Source organism: Schistocerca serialis, chromosome 5 (assembly GCF_023864345.2).
Source record: "Schistocerca serialis cubense isolate TAMUIC-IGC-003099 chromosome 5, iqSchSeri2.2, whole genome shotgun sequence".
Taxonomy (NCBI): domain Eukaryota; kingdom Metazoa; phylum Arthropoda; class Insecta; order Orthoptera; family Acrididae; genus Schistocerca; species Schistocerca serialis.
The window spans coordinates 577,277,783-577,300,504 of record NC_064642.1 but is presented as its reverse complement, the minus strand read 5'-3'; the positions used below and the strand labels follow the sequence as shown (position 1 = coordinate 577,300,504).

At 40.8% G+C, this 22,722-nt stretch overlaps 1 protein-coding gene across 3 annotated transcripts in view; it reads right to left on the bottom strand.

Moving 5' to 3' along the window:
- The window catches only part of LOC126480661 (guanine nucleotide-binding protein subunit beta-5), a 167,062-nt gene that overhangs the window by 104,254 nt on the left and 40,086 nt on the right, over positions 1 to 22,722 (bottom strand). For all 3 annotated transcript variants that reach the window (XM_050103886.1, XM_050103884.1, XM_050103885.1), the window contains one exon: positions 105 to 234. In XM_050103886.1, the coding sequence (XP_049959843.1) occupies positions 105 to 228 (124 nt within the window). In that variant the 5' untranslated portion in view covers positions 229 to 234. The remainder of the gene's footprint in view (positions 1 to 104; positions 235 to 22,722) is intronic.

Below are 22,722 nucleotides of genomic sequence, written 5' to 3'. Positions count from 1 at the left end.
ACGGATATTTTCCCCATCAGAAATCATTTTTTTCATTATTTACTTGTATGTTAAGAAATTTTTCATTTACAAAAATTAATACTATTTGAAATGTAAGATTTTACATGCTACGTCATTCAGCTTCTGTCTTTCTTCTTCAAGCTTTGCTTTCAGTGCTTCTGCCTCTTTCGTTAAAGACTCTATAGTTTCAACTGGACTGCTGACTTTTAAGTCTGCATCAGAAGCCATTTTTTCCTGAAAAGAAAACAAAAGACTATTATTATTTGTCGAACGTTTCTGAAAATGGGCAACTTACTTGAGAGAACAAGTAGGTACACGACTGTGACACACACACACACACACACACACACACACACACACACACACACACCATCACTGTACAATACAACAATTGTGAGTAGAAGAGAAAGTATGCTGACTCCCCACGCGTTAGCACAGCTAGCATATGATGGGTGGCACGCCAGCGAACTGTGAGCAGCACTGTCATTCGAGACTTGACACAGTTCATTGCTGTATAGGATTGTGTATTTTATCAGTTTGCTTATGGTGTTGTGTGGGAAATGCTGAAGAGTTGCAGTCTGCTGTTATAAAGTGGTGTTCGGGCTTTTATTCACTTAAATGAGAAGAGGAGGGAAAAAAGTTCACACGTTAGTCCCAGCAAACAGATCAGGTTAAAGAGAAAGTAAAGACAAATATGTTTCAGATATCTAAAAAAATGGAGAATAATTTTTAAAATCACTGAGAGCAGTTCCTCCAAAATACGGACCTGACTCAAAATCAGCTAGTGTGTGGCTCATGTTTCGTAGAGGAACTTCTTTATAAAACTTTATTGTTGGCACCACACAAGGTGAAATTAGAGGACAAAAAGACTGTCTCTAAAAGCTGGATCTGTTTCCCCAGCTATTTCCTTTGACCGTAACATCTATTTAAAATATTACACAAAAGAAAATGGAAGTAAAACACTCACAAAGAAAAGTTGTAGTCCAGAATACTGTAAACCAGAAAAAGTTGTGGTATGTGCCGCTATTTCTTCAATTGATGAAAATATCCAGAATTAATCAATGCCAAATGCAGTAGTAGTTTCAGTAAAAACAACACAGAAGTGTAAGAAACTGGAAATTGAGTGATTACGTAATAAACTGAGAATGCCAAAATAAACCTACTGTGAAAGCAGCCCGCAGATTAAAGGAGTAAGACAACTCAATGAGAACTTTTAAAATCTATATCATCCTAAACTCAGTAAGAATCATAGTTGACACAATATGAAGGAAATGGTAACTGATAAATACACTGATAAGCCAAACCATTATGACCACTGCCCACTGCAACATTGGATGCTGCCTGTCAGTGTTACGGGCATGTCACACCGTAACAAAAGTACGTAAGTGGGGCAGACACGGACACAACATCACATTAGCAAAAAAGGGGGATGCAAATGGGGAAATCCATTGAAATAAGTGACTCTGACAAAGGGAACTTCATTATTATGCAGAGCCTGTGAATGATTATCTCAAAAACGGTGAAGCTGACAGAAAGTTCATGTGCTACTGTACTGCTGTGAGTATCTACGGAAAGATGTAGGACAGTGAAACTTCCACTAGGTGCTAAATGGTTTGAAGTCTATGACTCTTCACAGAATATGGGGCTCAGAGGCTTGTCTGCTCTGTAAAGTAGGATAGATGGTGATCTGTGGCATTTCTCCCAAAAGAGCACAATGCTAGTGCACACTCAACTGATTGAGAGCACACCGTTCATCATACATTGTACATTGTTGAACATGGAGCATCTCAGCAGGCCACCCCTACATGTTCACACGATGACCCAATGACATTGCCAATTATGATTGCAGTGGGCACAGGATCATCAGGATTTGAATGTCGATCAATGGAAATGTGTCAGACATTTGGGTGAATCACATTCTTTCTACACTAGTTTGATGGTTGTCTCCACAAACACTGTCACTGAGGTGAACAGCAGCTTGAAATATGCAGTGCGCCACAGACACAGACTGGTGGGAGCAGTATTACTGCTATGGGAGACATTCTCCTGCACTTGCATGGGACCCGTGGTAGTAATCTAAGACATGCTGACTGCTGCGAACCACCTGCTTCCCTTTATACTTGATTTCTTTCCCAATGGCAGTGTTATCTTTCAGCAGTGTAACTTTCCATGTCTCAGAACCAGAACCGTGCAACAGTACTTTGAGGAGCATTATAGTGTAGTCACCAAATTCTCCTGATGTAAATCCTATGGAACCCATCTGGGTCACAATCGAGTGTCATCAAATCGTGTGCATATCAGCAGTCTGTTATTTACACAAATTAAATGACCTGTGCACATACATCTAATGCCACATACCTACACAAACCTACCAACAAAGCGTTGGAACTCTGATACACAGAATCAGTGATGTATTTCATTCCAAAGATGGACAAACAAGCTAATAAGCAGGTGGTCATAATGTTTGGGCTCATCAGTGTTATAGAAGACTACAATATGTTAATGTGTGTGTTTTTGACTCAGAATCTTATTAAATGGTATAAAATACACATATGTAATTAATACACATTCTGTGCAAGCAATTGGGAATTATTACAAGATGAAAAATAAACACATAGGTGTGCTGATTTTTCACGAAAATAAGTTCCAAGAAATCCTGCAGTTCAGTTACACTTAGCTGAAACTTGATGATTCTGTTAATTTAGGGAAATATACTCCAGAAAACTGTAAGAGTAAACTTTCAAAGCATGCTCTTTTGCTCCATATCACGATTCAACTTTCGCAGTGTATTCAAGTCACAACGTAGCTTCTGGTGATGTCATGTTGCAGACACTGATTCAAGTGATTATCCAGCTCGAGCAAACCAGAACAAGAATTATTGCATCCACTTCTGATGACAGTCAACCAAATAAAAAGGTCTGGTGGTATCTTCAAATTGGTGGCATAAAAAGCAACATGTTCTCTATTGAATCCAATTGACGAAATCAGAAGAATATGGACATTTTCAGACAACACTCATGTAATAAAATGTGTAAGAAATAGTTTTTGTGGTTTTATAATTGTATTTCTTAATGCCTTGTGTGTCACTCATAACTTTTATCAATGAACTGATCAACAGGATAATTGCCCTGAATTCAGAAAACTGAAAATTTGTCACAAATTAACTTGAATTCAGTTGGATCTGATGGCATGTCAATGAAAGCAAGTTAAGATTAGCTCTGCATTGTCTAGTAACTCAGTAGCCAACAACACAACATTCTTGAGGGGAAAATATGCTACAAGATTACATAGTAGTGAGTCAACAAAACCTAAAAAAAAATGTTGAAGTCTGCCAGGAAACTAATCTAAACTAGCGGGCATTTGATGTTCACTGAGTTATGTTAATGAAACCCACAAATTTTTCAGTTCATTACATAAGATACTGTTCATGAACCATGTTCATGTGTTGCGACTGCCACAATAGGATGTTATCTTTGGGTCACAAGCTTGGCAACTGACGCCACACCACAGAGCTGGTTAACTAGGCGAGTCGGCACACACTCTTCTACTTGCTATGATACAATGGGAAATCTCAAGTCTGTTATCAGACGTTACCGACTTTTCTACCTTACATAGATTATGGTATAGAAGACTTAATACATTGTTCTACTTTAGTGAATCACTCAAAAAACTAAAGAAGAGGAAGGACAATATTGAGTGCATTAGTTAGCAAAAAAGGAATAAATCCTTACTTTGAGAGATAACAATGTTTTCATAATACGTTCAAGTGAAATACTAGTAATTATTTCATACTATGTGCCTCTGACTGGGTTTGTCTTCAGTCCAACGACTGATGCAGTTCTCCAAACTGGTCTATTCTGTACAAGCCTCATCATGTTTGCATAACTCTCACAAACGAAATGCATTTGAATCTTCTCACTATATTTATGCCTAGGTCTCCCTCTACAAGTCTTATCCTCCACAATTCCCTCCACTACCAAACTGACTATTTCTTGCTGCCTTACGGTGTGTCCTACCAACCAATCCCCTCTTTTAGTCAAGCTGTGCTACAAATTTCTATTTTCCCCCTCATTTCAATTCAGTACTTCCTTATTAGTAGGGACAAGGAAATGCTGTATCTATTTTTGGCAACACTCAAATCTATTTCTTTGTTTGTAAATGGTCAGATGTACAAATTTAAAAGACTGTCATGCGATGTCCCTGAAAAGAAGCCTTAGTGCTTTGAAATCGACTTTTTATAAAAGTAGCGATTTGCGAGCTTTGTGTGTGGAATGTTTGTCCTTGCAAAAAAATCACTTTCTTTTCCAAAATTGTCTTTGCTCGTTTTATTCTTTGGTTCTACTTATGCTTTCAACAAATGATTGTTTCTGATGAGAAACAGCTGCATATCTCCACCGGTGAGCATAGTGCTTCTCTAAGGTGTTTCTTTACATTATTCTTCTTTTCCTACCCAATTCAATAAATACAAAATAAGCAGAATATCAATTTCAAACTTTCATGGGCATTAATAGCTGCGTGGACCACACTTGATAACACTACAGATAGAACTGACAAGGCATATTTACCATAGACGTAGAAACAAAAATAACTATTCGCACGTTAGGCAAAGAATTTCAGTATGGTCGAAATACGTTGTCAGGTTTCGTTTTCCGGTCACTATAGTGCAGTGGGTATACACCATATACTGACAGTTGGATGCCAATATAAACAAACTATAACCATTAGCAAAAGAGAGGAGTGGTGTGGCGAAAGCAGCCCTGCCTCCCTTTTGCAGGGCTGCCAGCCTACAACCTTTTCTGCGAAAACAGAACTGACACATGGTTACAGGGATCACTGATTCCTTCTGGCTTGTGAGGGTCGTAATCAAGCTACATGATACAGGTTTGGTCTCTTCACTCAATACAAAGTAAGAAAACAAAACAATGAGCAATGCATAACACATAGCATTCAGTAATGGTTATAGCGCAATTGCTTCCTGATGGCCGTGTCGTATACGAGTTAGTTCAGACCCAACCTCTAACAGTACTTAAGGCAACTATAGTTTAAAACATCCGCTGCACAAAATGTCCACGTTAAATGTGTCCACACTATACCAGCTTTTGGACTTTGCATAAGATGCCCATGTACTTTGTCATATTACATGGCTTGTACTTTACGCAGAACATTCAACTGCACACAATTGGAATGCAACAGAACATCAAGTGTATAGATAAGTCTTTGCATGCATGCACTATTTATTTTGCAAACACAATCTTATGCATATTATTAATTTTATGTACATAAACGGAACTGTTTATATACAGACGGTGCCTCACAAAAGATGTTTGCGTGTCATGCAGCAAGGCCTCTGGCTGCTGCCACCGCCGCCGTGCCCGATTCTCCGACACTAATCTGTCGGTAGTCAGATGCGCGCGCACTTCCCCTTGGTTAAGCATAAAGAATATTGCCGTTTGATTAACATAATGTACAGCAGGTGCTCAAAATGTCCCTCTGGGTAAGAACAGTCTGACATCTCCTGAACACATTAGCAAACACTTGACGAATTTTGGCTGCCAAAATCTGGGAAAATACTAGCCGAACCCCATCTTCCAATTCTTTGAGAATGTGGAGATTGGTTGCATACACCATGTCTTTTAAAATTTCCCAAAGATAAAAATCACATGAAGTTAGATCCAGAGAATGAAGAGGGCAGTAAACCATCATCATCAAAAACACTTTGTACTGCTATTATAAAAGTATTGGTGAGGCGTGATCTTCCATTGTCCTGCATGAAATAACCATACATCTTTCCATTACATGTTAGTTCTCGAGGCAGGGGGGGGGGGGGGGGGGGGGCAGTCACATACCTGTCAGAATGTATTGTTTCATGGGAAAAGATTGGTCCAGTAATTCAACTTGCACTAACTGCACACCACACTCCTGTTTTCGCATCGTGCAGAGGTTATTGATGTAATTCATGTGGATTTTTGGAGCTCCAACATCGATTGTTCTGAGAATTTATGTACCCTGACAAATGCAGCCATGCTGTCAGAAAAAGATCTCAGGATCAGCTTCCCCATCGTGTACAGACCGTAACAGCCAGTTGCAATAACGGCGTCGAGCAACAGTAACCAAATTCCTCAGCCGATGGACTACCGTTCTTTTCTATGGTTTCAATTTCAGTTTGTGCACAGTTCTCTGAGCAGATGCTCTTGATCTACCATTCTGAAGTGCCAAAAAGTGCAAGGATTTTCTCGGACTTCTTCCCAAGGCCTTCCCTATCTCAACTAATTTATTTTTGGTTAAAACACTAGGTTCTCTAGGCCTTCGTTTGTGTAACACACATCCAGTCTTTTAAAAATTTTTCACTAATCTGTGTTTCATCAAATCATTGGGAACATGTATAATGGGTAATTTTTGTTTGAATTCAATGTAACTTTCCAGATACAATTCTGATTCTTCATAGTTCAACACAAGAAATACTCGTTAATCCTCGTTGATCCATACCGAATGGAACCTCAACAGGAAACTCAAAACAAAACATCCGAACACTCAATCACAAAGTATGGAAGACACGCACACAGTTTTTCTGTCTGGGGACCAGGCCCAGCGACATATGAGCAGGGAAAGCCCAGACTCAGTGCAGTTACAACAATGATTTCTAGCAACAATATTTGAAGAGATTAAACATCACAAAAATAAAAAAATAAAAAAATCAAAACACCTATACATTCAGTCGCACTGTGTAGGAAGCACATGAAAAGTATTGGTGTCCAGGAACAATGCATAGTGACTACCGGCAGACACATCGGCAACAGCCAGCAGATGTGTCCCACAACCTGCAGACCCCTCCTGGGCACCTTTCCTGAGGCATCCTGTATTTAAAGTCAATAATGTATAGTTTTGAAATGTGATGCTGTAGGAGAACACTGAAGATCAGTCAGGTTGAATATTGAATAGAAGTGGGAAGACAAGAAATTTGTGGCACAACTTAAGCAAAAGACGGGATCGGTTCATAGGGGACATTTTGAGACATCAAGGGATCACAAGTTTAGTATTAGAGGGAAGAGTGCGTGTGTGTGTGTGTGTGTGTGTGTGTGTGTGTGTGTTGTGGTGGTGGTGGTGGAGGGGGTGGGGGTGGGGGGGCGGCGTTGTAGAGGGAGACCAAGAGATGAATACAGTAACCAGATTCAGAAAGACGTAGGTTACAGTAGTTATTCAGAATTATTCGCACAGGATAGAGCAGCATGGAGAGTTGCATCAAACTAGTCTTCAGAGTGAAGACCACAACAGCAACAACTTATAAATTAATACTGCAAGGAATAAAATAAAAAGACAAAAAATTGTAGGCATCTACAGGAATCCAACCCAGGTCTGCAAATTAACAGTCTATGCTTTAGACCACTCACTCAGGGTGAGTCCTGGCAAAGGCACTTTAAAAATCCCTAATACCCTAAGCTTGCATCATATGCTACAACAATTCGAAAGAAGCAGGCTGACTGCAATACAATTTTACTGCCGCCAACTTACATTTCACGGAAAGACCACAAAGATAAGATAAGAGAGATTAGGCCTCGTACAGAGGCATATAGGCAGTCATTTTTCCCTCGTTCTGTTTGGGAGTGCAACAGGGAGAGAAGATGCAAGTTGTGGTACGAGGTACCCTCCGCCACGCACCGTATGGTGGATTGCGGAGTATGTATGTAGATGTAGATGATACTGGCCTTTTGAATTTGGTAATCAGAGGATTGATAACCGGATGACCCACAGTCCAGCCATTCTGAAAACATGGGCTTTATTTTTCAATAAAATACCTTGCTACATTGGGTATCATTTCTGGCTAATCTTAGCTTCATCTCATCTCTTGAGGACATAGTGAATCTCACTGTTGCCTGCCTCACTGATTTTGGAAAGCGTTAATTCATCTGGCAGTCACAACTTAATGCAGAAAGCCATTCATTGTTGTATAGCTTCAAATTTTAAAAGTTGCTAATTGCTCCATACCGTGATTCAGAAATACAAAGTATATGAAATTTGTAGATGATGATGATGATGCTATTTGGTATGTGGGGCACTCAACTGCCTGGTTATCAGAGCCTGTACAAATTCCCAATCTTTTTACTGTCCAGTCTCGCCACTTCCCTCAATGATGAGGGAGCAGAAAATCCTTGAGCCCCAACCAAGAATCGAACCCTGGATTCTGTGATGATAAATTTTTAGAGAATAGTGTCTCGCACTAGACTGGATGTCCAGATCCAGTCTCTCACAACAACAGATAGGAAAACGCATTCTTCTTGCCACCCGTGTAGTCAAGACTTTGCAGTGCTATCGCCACTGTTTGGCAACCCTGTTGTCATAACAGTGATTTGCGGGTGTGAGACTGATTGATCCAGCTAAATTTGGTTAACTTTTCCTTGCTATATTGATGAGATATTCTGAATAATTCCCACTTAAGATATAACATTGAGTTAGTAAAGTAATTTTTTTTTTTAATTCCAAAAAGGTTGTTCCATGCATAAGCTACCCTACTCACTCTCATCTTTTATCTTGCAAGTAATCTACCTCAGGTATGATTATGGCAATGAAAGTGTGTTCACTGCAGCAATGCCTTTCAGCATAGTAAATTGTTAAGTGCTCCCATTCTAAAACGGTAGCTGCTTTCTACATCAGTTATAATTTTTCTGCAAAATCTGTTTCTTACATTATCTTTCGTTTTTACTTTCACTGAGCTGTTAACTGTCACAAACTACATGACAAATCTTAATACTGAGTGATAACACTCCTGGTAACATCACAAGAGCAGCCACAGCAGTCTGAATGTCGAATACTGCATTACATCACCAACAAAACTAGAGAAAGTATCTGAACAGCTTCAAATCAACTGTCAGTGACACAAAACTGTATTTTGTTCATCATCTTTGTACCAAACAAGAAGGGATAAATCATAGCTGCAATGAACAAGCCTGTCAGTATGCATTACCTATGGTATATCTGTAGGTGAAAAATATATGAAAGTCCACAACTGCGTATTTGCCAGTTATGTTTCTGCTTCAGTAGTCATACGTTCAATTTTTCCCTGTGAATCCACAATCTGATTTATTACTCTGTGGCATCCATGTATTAGTCTACGATCCAAAGTATCTCCACACAGGTGGTATTCCTGATGTTCGAGTTATATATGACACTAGACTGGAAGTAGATACGGTCCATTTGGGTCAATAGTGTGTGGTATCTTATTGTTTATTGGCATTTCAGTTGGTTCCATCATCTTTCGGGCGTGCACTCGGGACAGCGACAATTCTTCTTGTGATATTTCGGCTAGAAACCTCCCAGCCATCTTCAAGGCGAGTCAGAGACTGAGTTCATAGCGTTTGCGCATGCCTATTTATACCGAGAGTCACGTGATACAAAGCTGCTGAGGATTGAAAGCGCATACGTCAAAGATATCAAAAGTCGCCACTACTGCGCTAGTCATAGATAAGATGTATATAGCAAAGATAAAGATATAAGTGCAGAGTGCAAATGTTTATCTTTGCTATATACATCAATTCAAGAATCACATTTCAGTTGGTTGTTTTTTGGAGTTAAAGGGATCAAACTGCAAGGTCACCAGTCCCTTTATCCTATACGTATCAAATCCAGAAGAATTCTCCGGCATAATCCATATCACTTCAGGCAGGGGGCTTACCTTCATAGTCTCAGATGCTATTGAATTTAGCATATGTTAAAATTCAGGAGTAAGTAAGAAACACTTATTTCTTTGTTTTCTCGAAAAAAATTCCTGCCCCAAGATACAGACCTCCAAAGATAACACTGCGAACACCATTTTGAAGACGCGAATTCCGCAATTTTTTTTTAAATGCTGTATCTCTGTAGCAGTTCTAGATATTTTGTTAGAGTGTTTTTATTTGAAAGACGTTTGCTTTATGTTTACATGGTATCATCATTTTGGACATATCTGTCAAAGTTCTTTTACTGTCAACTTTTGAATTTTTTTCATAAATTTACAGTTTTTTTTTCTTTTTTTTTTTTCAAAAATGCAAATCCAGAAAAGTTAAGCACCATGTAGTACTATACTTTCTGTAAAGGAGAGCTTCCACTTTTAAGTTGGACAGGTTTTATTTTAAAAAATCTTTTTTTTTTTTCTTTTTTTTAACTTTCAAGGGTAATGTATGTCTTCACTAAAGTTGTTTCTTACTAATTTCTTTGTTACAACATTTATTTCTATTGTCCTTGTTAAAGTTATTTCTTATCACTTTCTTTGTTGCAGTTATTTCTTTTCACTTTCATTGTTGCAGATATTTCTTACACTTTGTTGTAGTTTCTTGTCAGTTTCTTTGTTGTGGTTGTTCACTGTGGGTTTTTGTATTGTAGTTGTACAGCGCTAATTTGTTTACTGAAGAGGCTTCTAAGAAATCTGAGACCATCCATTGACTTCTGTGTTTTCATGAGGAATTTGCCAGTTGACACAGCTGCAGTGTGTTTTATGAAAAGGACTGTTTGAAATGTCTTCAGACTGGGGCCACAGGAGAGTGAAGTGTGCTGACTATTTGCATATCCATAAAAAGAGTGATATACAAGACAAACAAAAAACTAGACTTTGTTCAGGTTGGGAATAAGTGTTCTCATTTGAAGTCTCTGTTTCAAAGTGGAGATGTTTCCAGTGACAATTTTTTGTGTTCTAAATGTATCTGAACACAGTGAAGCCTCCCATGGTGCAGATTTTGCATCAATAGAGGATAAATTAAATACCTTGAATCAGTCAACTACAGAGGTAGGTGTTAATCCTGTTAAAAAACTGTGGTCAGTGAAGTAGAGTCATAAGCTCTACGTATCAAGAAAGCGTAGAGAAATCACTAGAGCTATGGATGAATCACTACAGAAAAACTGACCACACTCTTCAAAGTAGAAATTCCATCTTCAGAAGAAAATGAACCAAAGCACTCTTGCACCTCTTGGCAGGATTTTTCACAAATATTAATTCAGCTGTTGATTACTGTGCATCCTACAGCGAAAAGGTGCAAGTTTTAACTATTATTCCAGAGAAATTTTCATAAAAAACAATTTTGAACCGCATTCCGTCAGTGTCAAAGTACATGGTACACAAATCAAGAAATGTGAGGTCTGTAAAAGGAGTCTTTGGAAGACCACATCCCTATTATGGTCATCCTGTAGAAGCAACTCAAGTACAAACAGTGCAGTCATTTCATTTGGAAGATAAAGGGGACTGTTCTCACCAGAGTGCCAACCAAAAACACACTATAACTGTAACAGTTGAAGGTCAAAAAGTTGTGAAAGTGAAAAGGTATATAACTCACACTATTAAAGAAACTTTTGCAATTTATAAGAGCAACTATACAACTTCACATACTGGAAGATCAAAATTTTATGCACTACGACCTAAGTAGGTAGTTTCACACCCACCTAGAGATGTCTGTTTGTGGGTGTACTATGCAAATTTTAAACTTTATGTGGTAACTTTGGAGAACATACTGGAGCATGTGACATATGACACCTTTGTTGGGCATGTGAAGTCATTAGTAGTCTGTGACGTAAAGCGAAAGACTTGTTTGTTTCAAGAATGTGGTGATTGCCGTGGAAAGGGAGGACTACCTTAACAGGCACTTGACCTGGAAGACATAGCAGATAACTCTACAGAAATTACATTTGCAACATGAGAGGAAAATAAATTAATTAAGAAAACTGTTGCCTTTGACAGTTTCATTGATGAATTTGATAAATGGTCAGTGAAAGCAGTCACACACCAGCATCTGAAGGAATTGCAACAACAAGACACTATAGAAGTGAAAAGGTGTGTACAGTCTGAAGAACTATGTTTAGTGCTTCACTGTGATTTTGTTGAGAACTGTTCTGTAATTCACCCACAAGAAGTACAAGGGTGTGGCTGGAGTAATGACCAGGTTTCAATTTTTACAGGAACGACATGACTCAGCACATGCTTTGCTAGCAATGCACAAAATTCTTCTACTGCAAGCAGGGGTAGAGAAGATCATCATTATTTCTGATGGTGCTCCTAGTCATTTTAAAAATTGGTACCAGCTTTTTGAATTGAGTAAGTCGCTTGTGCCAACTGACTGGGTATAAAGTGCTACTGTCACAGGAAAGGGCCTTGTGATGGTGTAGGACGCCTGCTGATGCATCATGCTACAAAACATATTCTTTCCAGACCAAATACAGCTATGATTCAGAATGCTGAGGATTTTATGAGAGTCGTGAAATCTTACACATCCACAGCCCTCATTCTTTTGTCCAACAAAGAGGAAATCAAAGAATTCTGTGAGCAAAAAAAAAAATGTTCCAAACAAACTACTCCTGTGAAACGAATGCAGAAGAAGACACATTTTTGGACACAAAGTGATGGGCGAACTCATATTGCATGCACTTGAAACAGCAAGAAAGAAGAAATTTCATTCGTTTGGCCAACACCTCAGAAACAGCAGGATAATATTCAGATTCACAACCTGTGAAGGAGGATATTCATGATGTGTATGTATGACTGTGACTGGTGGGTCACAAAGATTATAGACACCAGTTATGAGTTAAACAAAACTGTAGTGAATTTTATGCTACCACTTGGACCAGCTGCTGGATATAGGTTTCCAGTTTAAGGACAGCAACAACACCATCAGTGCTCACTTACTGTCCACAATGTTTTAAAGACTGTAAGTGCTCCAGTTCCTATTGGTTCAACAGGAAGGAATCACTAAAGGAAGATACTAAACCAGTGGAACACATTTTTAGTTCATTGACTGGCTAATTTCAGTACAAAACAGAGTGCAAAGAAGTTGTATAAAGTGAAACCTTTGGACCTTTCACATTCGTTTTGGAACCACTTAAAATACTTGAACAATGAGTCTCTTACTCATCTCTCAAAACTTAAATTATGTTAAATAAGGCTAGGTTTTGATTTTTATGAGCCTGTTATGTGATAATGTGGTAATAAAACAGGTTTTATGTATGGCAAAAATTTGAATTGTTTATAAAACCTGTTCAACCTAAAAGTGGAAGCTCTCCTTTTCAGGGAATGTAGAACTATATGGTACTAATCACCAGAAAATTTAAAAAAAAAAAGAAAAGAAAATCAAAATTTTATGGATTGGTATTTTTGAAAAAAAATTTTTTCCCATAAACTATAAAAAAGTTCAGAATGCTATAGTAAAATAAATTTGACAGATAAGTGTCAATAGAGGATATCTTTGTAATCATAAAGCAATTATCTTTCAAATAAAAAAACCAACTAAATATCTACAACTGTTCCAGAGATAGAGCATTTGAAATTTTCTTCGAAAATTTTTTCCAAAATTCACATCTTCAAAATGGTATTCACAGTGTGATCTCTGGAGTGATGTATCTCTCAGCAGAAATTTTTTTGGAGAAAACAAAAAAAATACGTGTTCCTTACTTAGTCCTACATTTTAACATATGCTAGAATCAATAACACCCGAGACTATGAAGGTAAGATTTTTTCCTAGCCTGCCTGAATTGATATGGACTATTTCCTCAGAGGAAGGTTACAAAAGGCAAATTCTGGGAAGTCCAAGTGTAACAACGATTCGATAAGACAGAAAAAATTAAGAAATAGGAGAGGAGGAAGAGGGAGTAAGGTGGATGAGTCACTCTCCCCACAGTGCAGTTGGAGGTTCCCAGGGCTTACTATGCAGTGTGAGACACATTCTCTACATCAGACCAGCAGTACCTCATGCTCCATTACCCCAAGAAAATGATCAGCACACACAAGATAACAAAATTTTAGGAAAGACAAATCACGCTGAGAAAGTGACTCTGTGGGTACCCTGGGCTGGAACAGGCAAGGGGTGCTCCTCCAACTCCTCAGGCTATCAATGATGCCAAAGTGCCCCACTTCACAGAGAGGAACCAGTCCAGTGACTTTGGCATCATCCACTAGCACCATGGGTAGTATGTCAGGAAGTTTAAGATAATACCGCAAAGCAGCCAAATTTGAGCAGTCTGGAAGGATGTGGACCAATGAAAGAGGAGGCACTGCATCAGCAGTATGGTGGGTCCTGATGTCAGAGAATGTGGCGAGGGGTCAGTCAACTGCGGCCAATGTACAGCCAATAAAGGATGGTGGATTCCCTACGAGAAGCACGAGGGGAAAAGTGCTACGGGGCCTTGATTTCCTTTATTGCCTTCAGTTTGTTCGAGGATACCAGGGCAGATCACTATGAGTTCCAGACCACCTACAATTTATGGTGTAAGTTAACTAAAGGTTTAGTTCTAGGACCCTCATTTCCAAAATCAGCATCCTGGTGACCAACTTTGTCAACTGGCTGGCACATTCATTCCCTGAGAACACAATACATCCAGTGGTCCAAACAAAAATACCTGGCCATTCAGCTTGATGGATGTCACAAAGAGGATCGTGGATAGTAATGACTAATGGGTGACAAGGGTAGCACTGGTCTATAGCCTGAAGGCTGGTCAGGGGTTGCTGCAGATTAGAAGCATCTTGTCAGTGCAAGAACAAGCATGGCTAAGGGCTCGTTTGATGACCACCAATTCAGTAGTGAAGACACTGAATCCATTTTGGAGGGACTGCAGTTCACTGCACCTTGTATGTGTGTATGCAAAACCGGTTCGTCCATCAACCATCAGGCCATCAGTGTAAATACTTTGAAACTGGAAACGCATCAAGGCAGCCGGGAACAGGCAGCGAAATATCATGGGGCACTCAACTAAATCTTTTGGTCCAAAGAATAAATTGAGACAGATTCAAGGTCAGGGTACACACCATGGGGGTGTACGCGATTCCTCCATGACAAGAGGCGACTGTGGGGCATGTTTGAGTACAAAGCAGACACACTATACATGAACTGCATTTGTGGCTCCAGTCTTGGGTCTTTGTTGCAGGAGGTGGATCTCCCTACTTGAAAAAAGGTCATGGTAGTTCAGATACTTAGGGGAGCTGCAAACATCGAGTAGCTGTTGTTGGCACCTGATCCCTAGTGGAGGGACCCCAGCCTCTCTGTGAGTACGCTGTTCACAGGCAAGTTTCAAAGCTCCTTTTGCAAGTCAGACCCCAGAGTAGTGCACTGGGTCCACTGACTGCAATGCTGAGGGCGATGTCAAACAATGCCTCATAATTAAAACAGAATATGATCACAGCTTTGTAAAGCTGCTGAAGAGTAGAATAGTCTGTGCCCCAGCTGGTGTTACTGAGGCAGCAGAGTGCATTAAGGTGTAACCAGCACTTTTGCTTAAGTTGGCAAAGATGGGGAAGCTGTGTCAACCATGCTTTGAAGACCAATCCCCAATAGTGGTAAGTCTCTACCATATTGGTAACTGATCATCGAGGTAAAGGTCTCGTTGTGGATGAATACTATGACATTGACAGAAGCACATGATACAAGTCTTGATGGCTGAAAATCGAAAGCCATGGGTGAGGACCGTGACTGTGCCTTTCAAATGGCGCCCTTCGGTCAGCATTCAGCAACACCCACACTATAGGAACAACAGTAAAAGCAAAAATCGTCAGCATACAAAGAGAGTGATACTGAAGACCCCATAGCTGTTGCCAGACCATTGATAGCTACTAGGAAGGGAGGGACCTCACTCTCTTGGATATGGGGGATTCTGTGGGAAGCACTGACTTGAATTCAGAAATTAAAGTGGTTCAAGATGTTCAGAACAAAAATCAGAAGCACACCATGGAGAGCCCAATCGTAAGATAGTGAGGGCGTAGTGTTGCCATGTGGTGTCATACCAATTTTGTAGGCCGAAGAAGGCAGCAATAAGGTTCTGACATCAGTCAAAAGTTGTCTGGATGGCAGACTCCAGATAAACCAAATTATCAGCAGTGGAACAGCTTTGGTGACAACCACCCTGGGATGGAGCCAGAAAGCCCCGAGACTCAAAGAGCCAATACAGCTGCTCGCTCACGATGCATTCAAGCAATTTACAGAGAAAGTTGGTGAGAGTAATTAGGCAATAGCCATTCATTTCTAGGGGTACTTACCCAATTTCAGTATTGGGACAATTATGCTTTCTCGCCATTGAGATGGCAGCCAACCCTCGCTCCTGATACAGTTGAGGATAGTAAGGAGATGACACTGACAATCCCCTAGTAGTTGTGTGAGGATTTGGTTGTGGATGTGGTCTGGCCCTGAGGTTGTAGCACGGAAAAGCCTCAAGTAATCTTCAAAATTAAAAATCACAAAAACAAAAAATTAGAATGATACTAGATAAATAAACGGAATGGGGGCACTGAAGAATTCCCACACACTGACTGGAGCATTATATGACTCATGGTGGTGTGTGGTGAAGGATTAGTGCAGTCCCTCCACCTGCTGTTTGAAGACACGAAAAGCGAACTGATAGTTCTCAGACACAAAGGCTTGGGCATAATGCAGAACAAAATGTTCGACGACTGCGTTGGGTCAGTGAAGGGACTGCAAGGGACTGGTACTTGTGGAGGCTCTAATCTTTCACCAAACCTGTGAAAGAGGGGTTCTTGGTTCAATGGTTGAAACATACTGTTCCCAGCATTCTGGATTTCATCATTTTATTAGGTGGCAGACCCAAGCATGTAGTTTAATTAGGTGGCAAACCCAGGCAAAGAGCCATTTAAAGGCAATGACGTACTCAGTCGATGACTGCCGGTTATGGCATTGGAAAGCCTGCCTACTATCTTTAATGGCCTCTGTGATTTCCGAGGTCCTGCATGGCACTGTCTTTCATTGGGGGAGGGGGATGGTCCCAAAGAAAAGGGGATTGCTAAGTCGAGTGGAAAGAGAATGGCTGCAGTTGCGTTCTGGACAGTTGCGTCAGTACCTCCATGTACCAAGGAGCTAAGAACGACAGTGAAAATGAGAGCTTCCCAGTCGGCATTATTGAGAGCCCATCTGGTGGGTGCCCAATGGAGTGATGCTGAGGGAGGAACAAGAAGACCAGGAACTGGTCACTGCCACACAGGTCATTGTGGACTCTCCAGTGGATGAATGGGAGAAGACCCGGTTTGCAAAGTGCGGGGAACTGAAAAACATCTACATCTACATATATACTCCACTAGCCACCAACCGGTGTGTGATGGAGGGCACAATTCGTGCCAAAGTCATATTTTCCCCCCCTCTGTTCTACTTGCAGATCGCACGAGGGAAGAACAACTGTCTGAACACCTCAGTATGAGCTCTTATTTCCCTCATCTTTGAATAGTGATCACTACGCGATTTGAAAGTTGGTGGTAATAATATATGCTCTACACCCTCGGTGAAGATCGGATTTTGGAATTTAGTGAGCAGCCCCTTTTGTTTAGCGCGCCGTCTATCTGCAAGTGTGTCCCACTTCAAACTTTCTATGAGATTTGTAACGCTCTCGCGATGGCTAAATGTACCAGTCACCAATCTTGCCGGTCTTCTTTGGATCTTCTCAATCTCTTGAATCAGACCCAACTGGTAAGACTCGCATACAGACAAACAATACTCCAATACTGGATCATCATCATCAGTGTTCTGCCTAAAGGCAGGTTTTCGCATGGTAGTTCTCCAGGCTGTCCAGTCTTCTGCCATCCTCTTCAGGTCTGCATAATTTCCTCTCCCCTTTATGTCGTCTATCACCTTGTATCTCCTTCTTCCTCTCAGTCTTCTCCCACAAACCAATCCTTCCAAAGCATCTACTAGCAAGCACTCCCTTCTCAATGAATGTCCCAACCAGTTCTTTTTCCTTTTTCTTACAACCTTCAGCAGACATCTTCTCTCACCAACCCTTTCCAATACTCTTTCATTACTCACTCTTTCCATCCAGCTTATTCTCTCCATTCTGCTCCACATCCACATCTCAATTGCTTCTAACCTTTTTTCATCCTCTCGTCTCAGTATCCATGTTTCTGCCCCATATAGTGCCACACTCCAGACAAAACATTTGCCAAGCCTTTTCCTTAGTCGTTTATCTAATTTGCCACATAAGAGTCTCCTCTTTCTGTTGAATGCCTCCTTCACTATGCCAATTTGAGTTTTCACCTCCTGGTGACATTTCAAGTCTTCAGTTATTGTGCTTCCCAGATATTTAAATCGACTTACTTGGCTAATGGTAGATTGTCCTATTTTAATATTGGACAGTCTGCATCTTGTACTGATGACCATACTCTTTGTTTTTGCTGTGTTTATTTGCATCCCATATTCCACACAAGCTTCATTCAGATCTTTGAGCATGTTATTCACTGTCCGCTCACTTTCTGCCAATAATACCATCTCATCAGCAAATCTTTCCACCAATACATATTCCTCTTTTCCGATCTAAACTTTTCGCAATAATCTCTTCAAGGTGTACGTTAAACAATAGTGGGGAAAGGCAACAACCTTGTCTAACACCTCGTCCAATGCTGCTTCCTTCTGACATTTCATTTCCAATCTTTATCCTTACTTTCTGGTGTAAATATAGATTCTGTATCAGTCGTCTCTCTTTCTAATCTACTCCTTTCCTCTTCAAGATATCCATCAGCTTGTTCCACTGAACTATGTCAAAAGCCTTTTCTAAATCTATAAAAACAGCAAAGATTTCTCTGCCCTTTTCCATATATCTTTCCCTTATAGTTCTTAGCAGGCCAACAGCATCTCTTGTTGCTCAAGACTGGATGAACTAACGTATTTTAAGCTATTTCCTTTGTTGAAGAAATGCATCACTTCAGGATTCTACCAATACACCGCAATCTAGAGTTCAAATGCAGTCAACACATATTGAGAAACTTCACCATCAGGAGGGGAAGAAATATTACTGATGGTAAAATTCTGAGCTGCCCTTACCCAAACACCCACAGCCTCCAAAGTAATATTAAGAGGCACAAGTTCACTATTTACAAAGTCCAGAACGTATGTGCAAACTCCACCTGACACCTTAACATAGTCAATGTGATTCTTAAAATATTCCTGGTGGCCATGAAGAGCACAGGAACACGTTGCTGGAAACCAAGTTTAATGCAGAAAGCTGGGACATGCAGGGGAGGGGGGGCCTCAAGAGATGTCCAGCTCAGCCATGTGGTGGACAAAACTGCTAAAATTCCACTGGACAATCATGCTGTTGGTATACTGTGAGGGTGTGAAGGCACCCAGGAGGCAGGTTATGCTCTAGGATTGCCTCCTGCCACTAGCTGTACAAACACACACAGATTCTGAGACACATAGTGTGGTGCGATTTGGAGCCTCAGGGGCTACTGAGATCTCTGCCTTGGCTACAGAAGCAGATCATTCGGCATCTGGTGGTGTGGGGGCCACCGGAATCTCATTCATCTTGGAAGACATTTTTTAATCTTTCTTCTCCATAGGGAATTTAAATGACTCGGAGGGCTTCTCTGAATTAATTTCAGGGACTGAAGAAGATCGTGAAGCCCTACAATCAGCAGCCTGTGGCTCTTTCAGCCACTGGCTTGTATCTGGTTGCAGACTGGCAGAAACCTTGGAGGTGGTGTCCCAAGGGATCCCTTCCTGGTATGAGAAGACAGAGGAGTGTGATTTGTTTCCAGCTGGGGGATGGAGATTGACATCTCTGGAGGGTGGGCAGCCATTGCTCCCAAAGTGGATGTGAGGGGAAGCAGCAGAAGGAGAGTGCTCAACCATCAGGGGGCAAGCATGATTGAGCAGCTCTGAGGGCCTACTGTAGGAGGCACAATGGCTGAGATTACCACTGTCAGAGAGGCAACATCATCATAACTGTAGAATATGTCATTGTCATGCGTGCAGGATGTAGACATCCATGCTTTCTCTTGGTACGCTAGTCTATCCAGTGTCTTATATTCCTGTAATTTTATTCTGTCTCTGAAAGATGTTGCAGTCTGGTGAGCAGGGAGAATGATGCTCTCAGCAGTTGACACAGCTAAGGGAAGGATACAAGGAACATTCATGTGCAACTGTCAACCACAATTTCTAATTTGAAGCACCAGATTGGGGGGGGGGGGGGGGGACATATGGTTTCACATCTATATACCATCACCTTCATCTTTTCAGGCAGCAAATCTCCTCCAGAGGCTAAGATGAAGGCCCCAGCAGCAACCCTATTATTCTTTGACGCCTATGGACATGACAAACAAAATGTGTACACCTAGTTGATCCAAGTTGGTGCTTAGCCCATCATCAGACGGCACGAGGAACTCATGATGGAAAATAATGCCTTGAACCATATTTGGAGTATTATGGGGATTGGTAGTCACCAGAATGTCACCCAGCTTGTCACAAGGGAGCAAAACCCGTGGCTGGGGAGGGGACACTGGTATAATCAAAACTGACCCACTTCTCCTTACAGTGAAGGCTGCAACTTCCCAAACTTGCCCTCTATATTCTCTACAAGGAATAAAGGCTTTGTGGCCAAAAGAGAATCTCTATCTGTCCTTCCACAAATCAGGTATTTGGGGGAGTATTTCCCTGCTTGCTGCATAGCTCTAAGTTCCTCCCATGGCACAGTCAGGGAAGTAAATATTTTTGGGTCGTATATATCTCTCTGCACTGAATGATTTTCTTTCCTTCTGAAGAGACTGATGGGGCCGTATGACCACCAGTGGAACAAAGCTTCATCTGCTTCATATGCAAATCATCCGCCATGGTGCCACCCACTCCAAACGGGGGCTTCCCCCCATGGGCAACAACTAACCTCAGAAACGGCTAACTGGTTAGTCATCTGTTTCTCAGAGTCCCAATGCCCCAGTCACAATGGAAAAATATTCCTTGGCTTACATGGGGAGTATCCTGAAGCACCAACAGAGCAGTCCCTGCATGGGCAGGGGTCTATCACCATCCAGATATTTGATGACACCGTCCCATCCCCCCACCCCCTCCCTGCAATGGAGTGGCTATAGTGTTGGGTTTTAGGTGTACTACCTTTTTGGAAAGTAAGGAGTTCTAAAGTGGAAAGGCACATAGTTGGAACACACACCACATTGTGTGACCTTCACTGTGTGATCCGCAGTTTTGAAACATTTGGAGCAGTGGTGCCAGGTCTGAACGAGGAAGACCATCTGATGGAATGGTGAAGAGGAACAGGGATGGTGGAAGTATAGGCTTGCAGCACAGAAAGGGAAGTGTACTGCAAAGACTGGAACCCTGTGGTAGCCAAGCAAGTACTCACAAAAGAATTGAGAGCCCCTGGGGTGGGGAGTGCCATTTTGGACGAGGTCTTTTGCAAACATTTTTAGTTTTGTTAAAGTAAATTCTCACTGCAAGCCGAACATGTGTGCAACTCATTTGGATTTTTCAATTGGCATAATGCACAGATTTTGTTACTGAATTCCATTCTGGCTATTTCCAGAGAGGGAGAGGGAGAGGGAGAGGGAGAGGGAGAGGGAGAGGGAAATGAAACACATCATTAGTCCAGTGAGATCTGAATCAGCTACTACCCTTGCCTTAGATCACAAGATAAGTTTGGCACTAGAGAACAAACACAATGCCACTTCATTTAACTGTTATTGTTCTGAAGGCAGTTAATGCAGACAGTTTTTATCATGAAATAGAAAAGCATGGAATTATCATCCTAGTGTCAAAAAATTAAATTCACAATCTCGATCTCATTTACAGGTGATGACTATTCAGATTGCTACATCAGTATGAAAAAAAAATATTACGAGAACTTATCAGGATCAATCAGCACCAGTCCTAGAAGTGAGTGAATGATCATAAGGTGTCAAGCATTGCCAATCTCAACTCCACTAGCAATATGGAGAACTTCATGGGAGCTTATAACCTCACAGCTATTTACAGCCTGCTCCAGCCAGCCCTCAGTGGAGCTGCGCTACCAGACATTGATTTAAGGGACAGCTTCAAACCAACTGTCAGTTTAATTTTTTGGACCTAGGATGGTAGTTCTGAGCTTAAATGTCAACTGGTTTTGTATTTCATGTTGTAAAGTGTCTGCATTGACTGCCAGAAGAGTAATGGCATAGACCTAAATGAAGCAGTGTCATGTTTGCTCATCTCTTGTTCAAAGACAAGGATATTTGCTGGTTCAGATCTCACTGGACTACAGAGTGTATCACTTCAGTTTTTTTCCCCTCCTGGAAATAATCAGAATGGAATTCAGTAACAAAATGGTAAGAAAACCTTTGCACTACACCAACTGAACGATCAGCCTATTTTTATTTTTTATTTTTAAGTGTCAATGTTCTTCTACAAAGCAATAAATTTCATTCATTATTAGTGTGTTATTGTTGTTATTATTACTGTTAGTCATTCACTTGCAAGAGATTTCCTATCCCTATTTGGTACAGATCCATATAACCAGTGAATCTGGAAAAAAAGGAATGTTGGCTATTTTACCACACAGAATATGCAACATTAGAAAATATCAAGGGATAACACTAAATAAAAACCAAACGCATTTGCACCTACATTCTAAGTACCTGTATAAGAAGAGTATGACAAACATTTCCCTATATAGCTATCCAAAGCACAGCTAAGAATTAGCAACATCACTGCAAATATTTGGCAACCCAGCAATGACGTAGTTACCTCCACGTGTGGTCTTGAATTGTTCTGCCAAATTCACTTTGAATTTCCTTTCCATTTTAATGACTTGTGCTATATAATCCCCTTGTAAGATGAGAGACAGACAGAACATTTAATTTTTGGACTCCAGAAAACCTGTACTTCATAAGTAACAGCTGTTCTTATCTTTAACATTGTGTTATGAGGTTAAGCGAGCAATATTGCGATGCGAGACACCTGCTCCCAGTAGTGTCTTTCACACTTGGCTTGCGATGCAGTGGCTGGTGAGTTCTCACTTCTA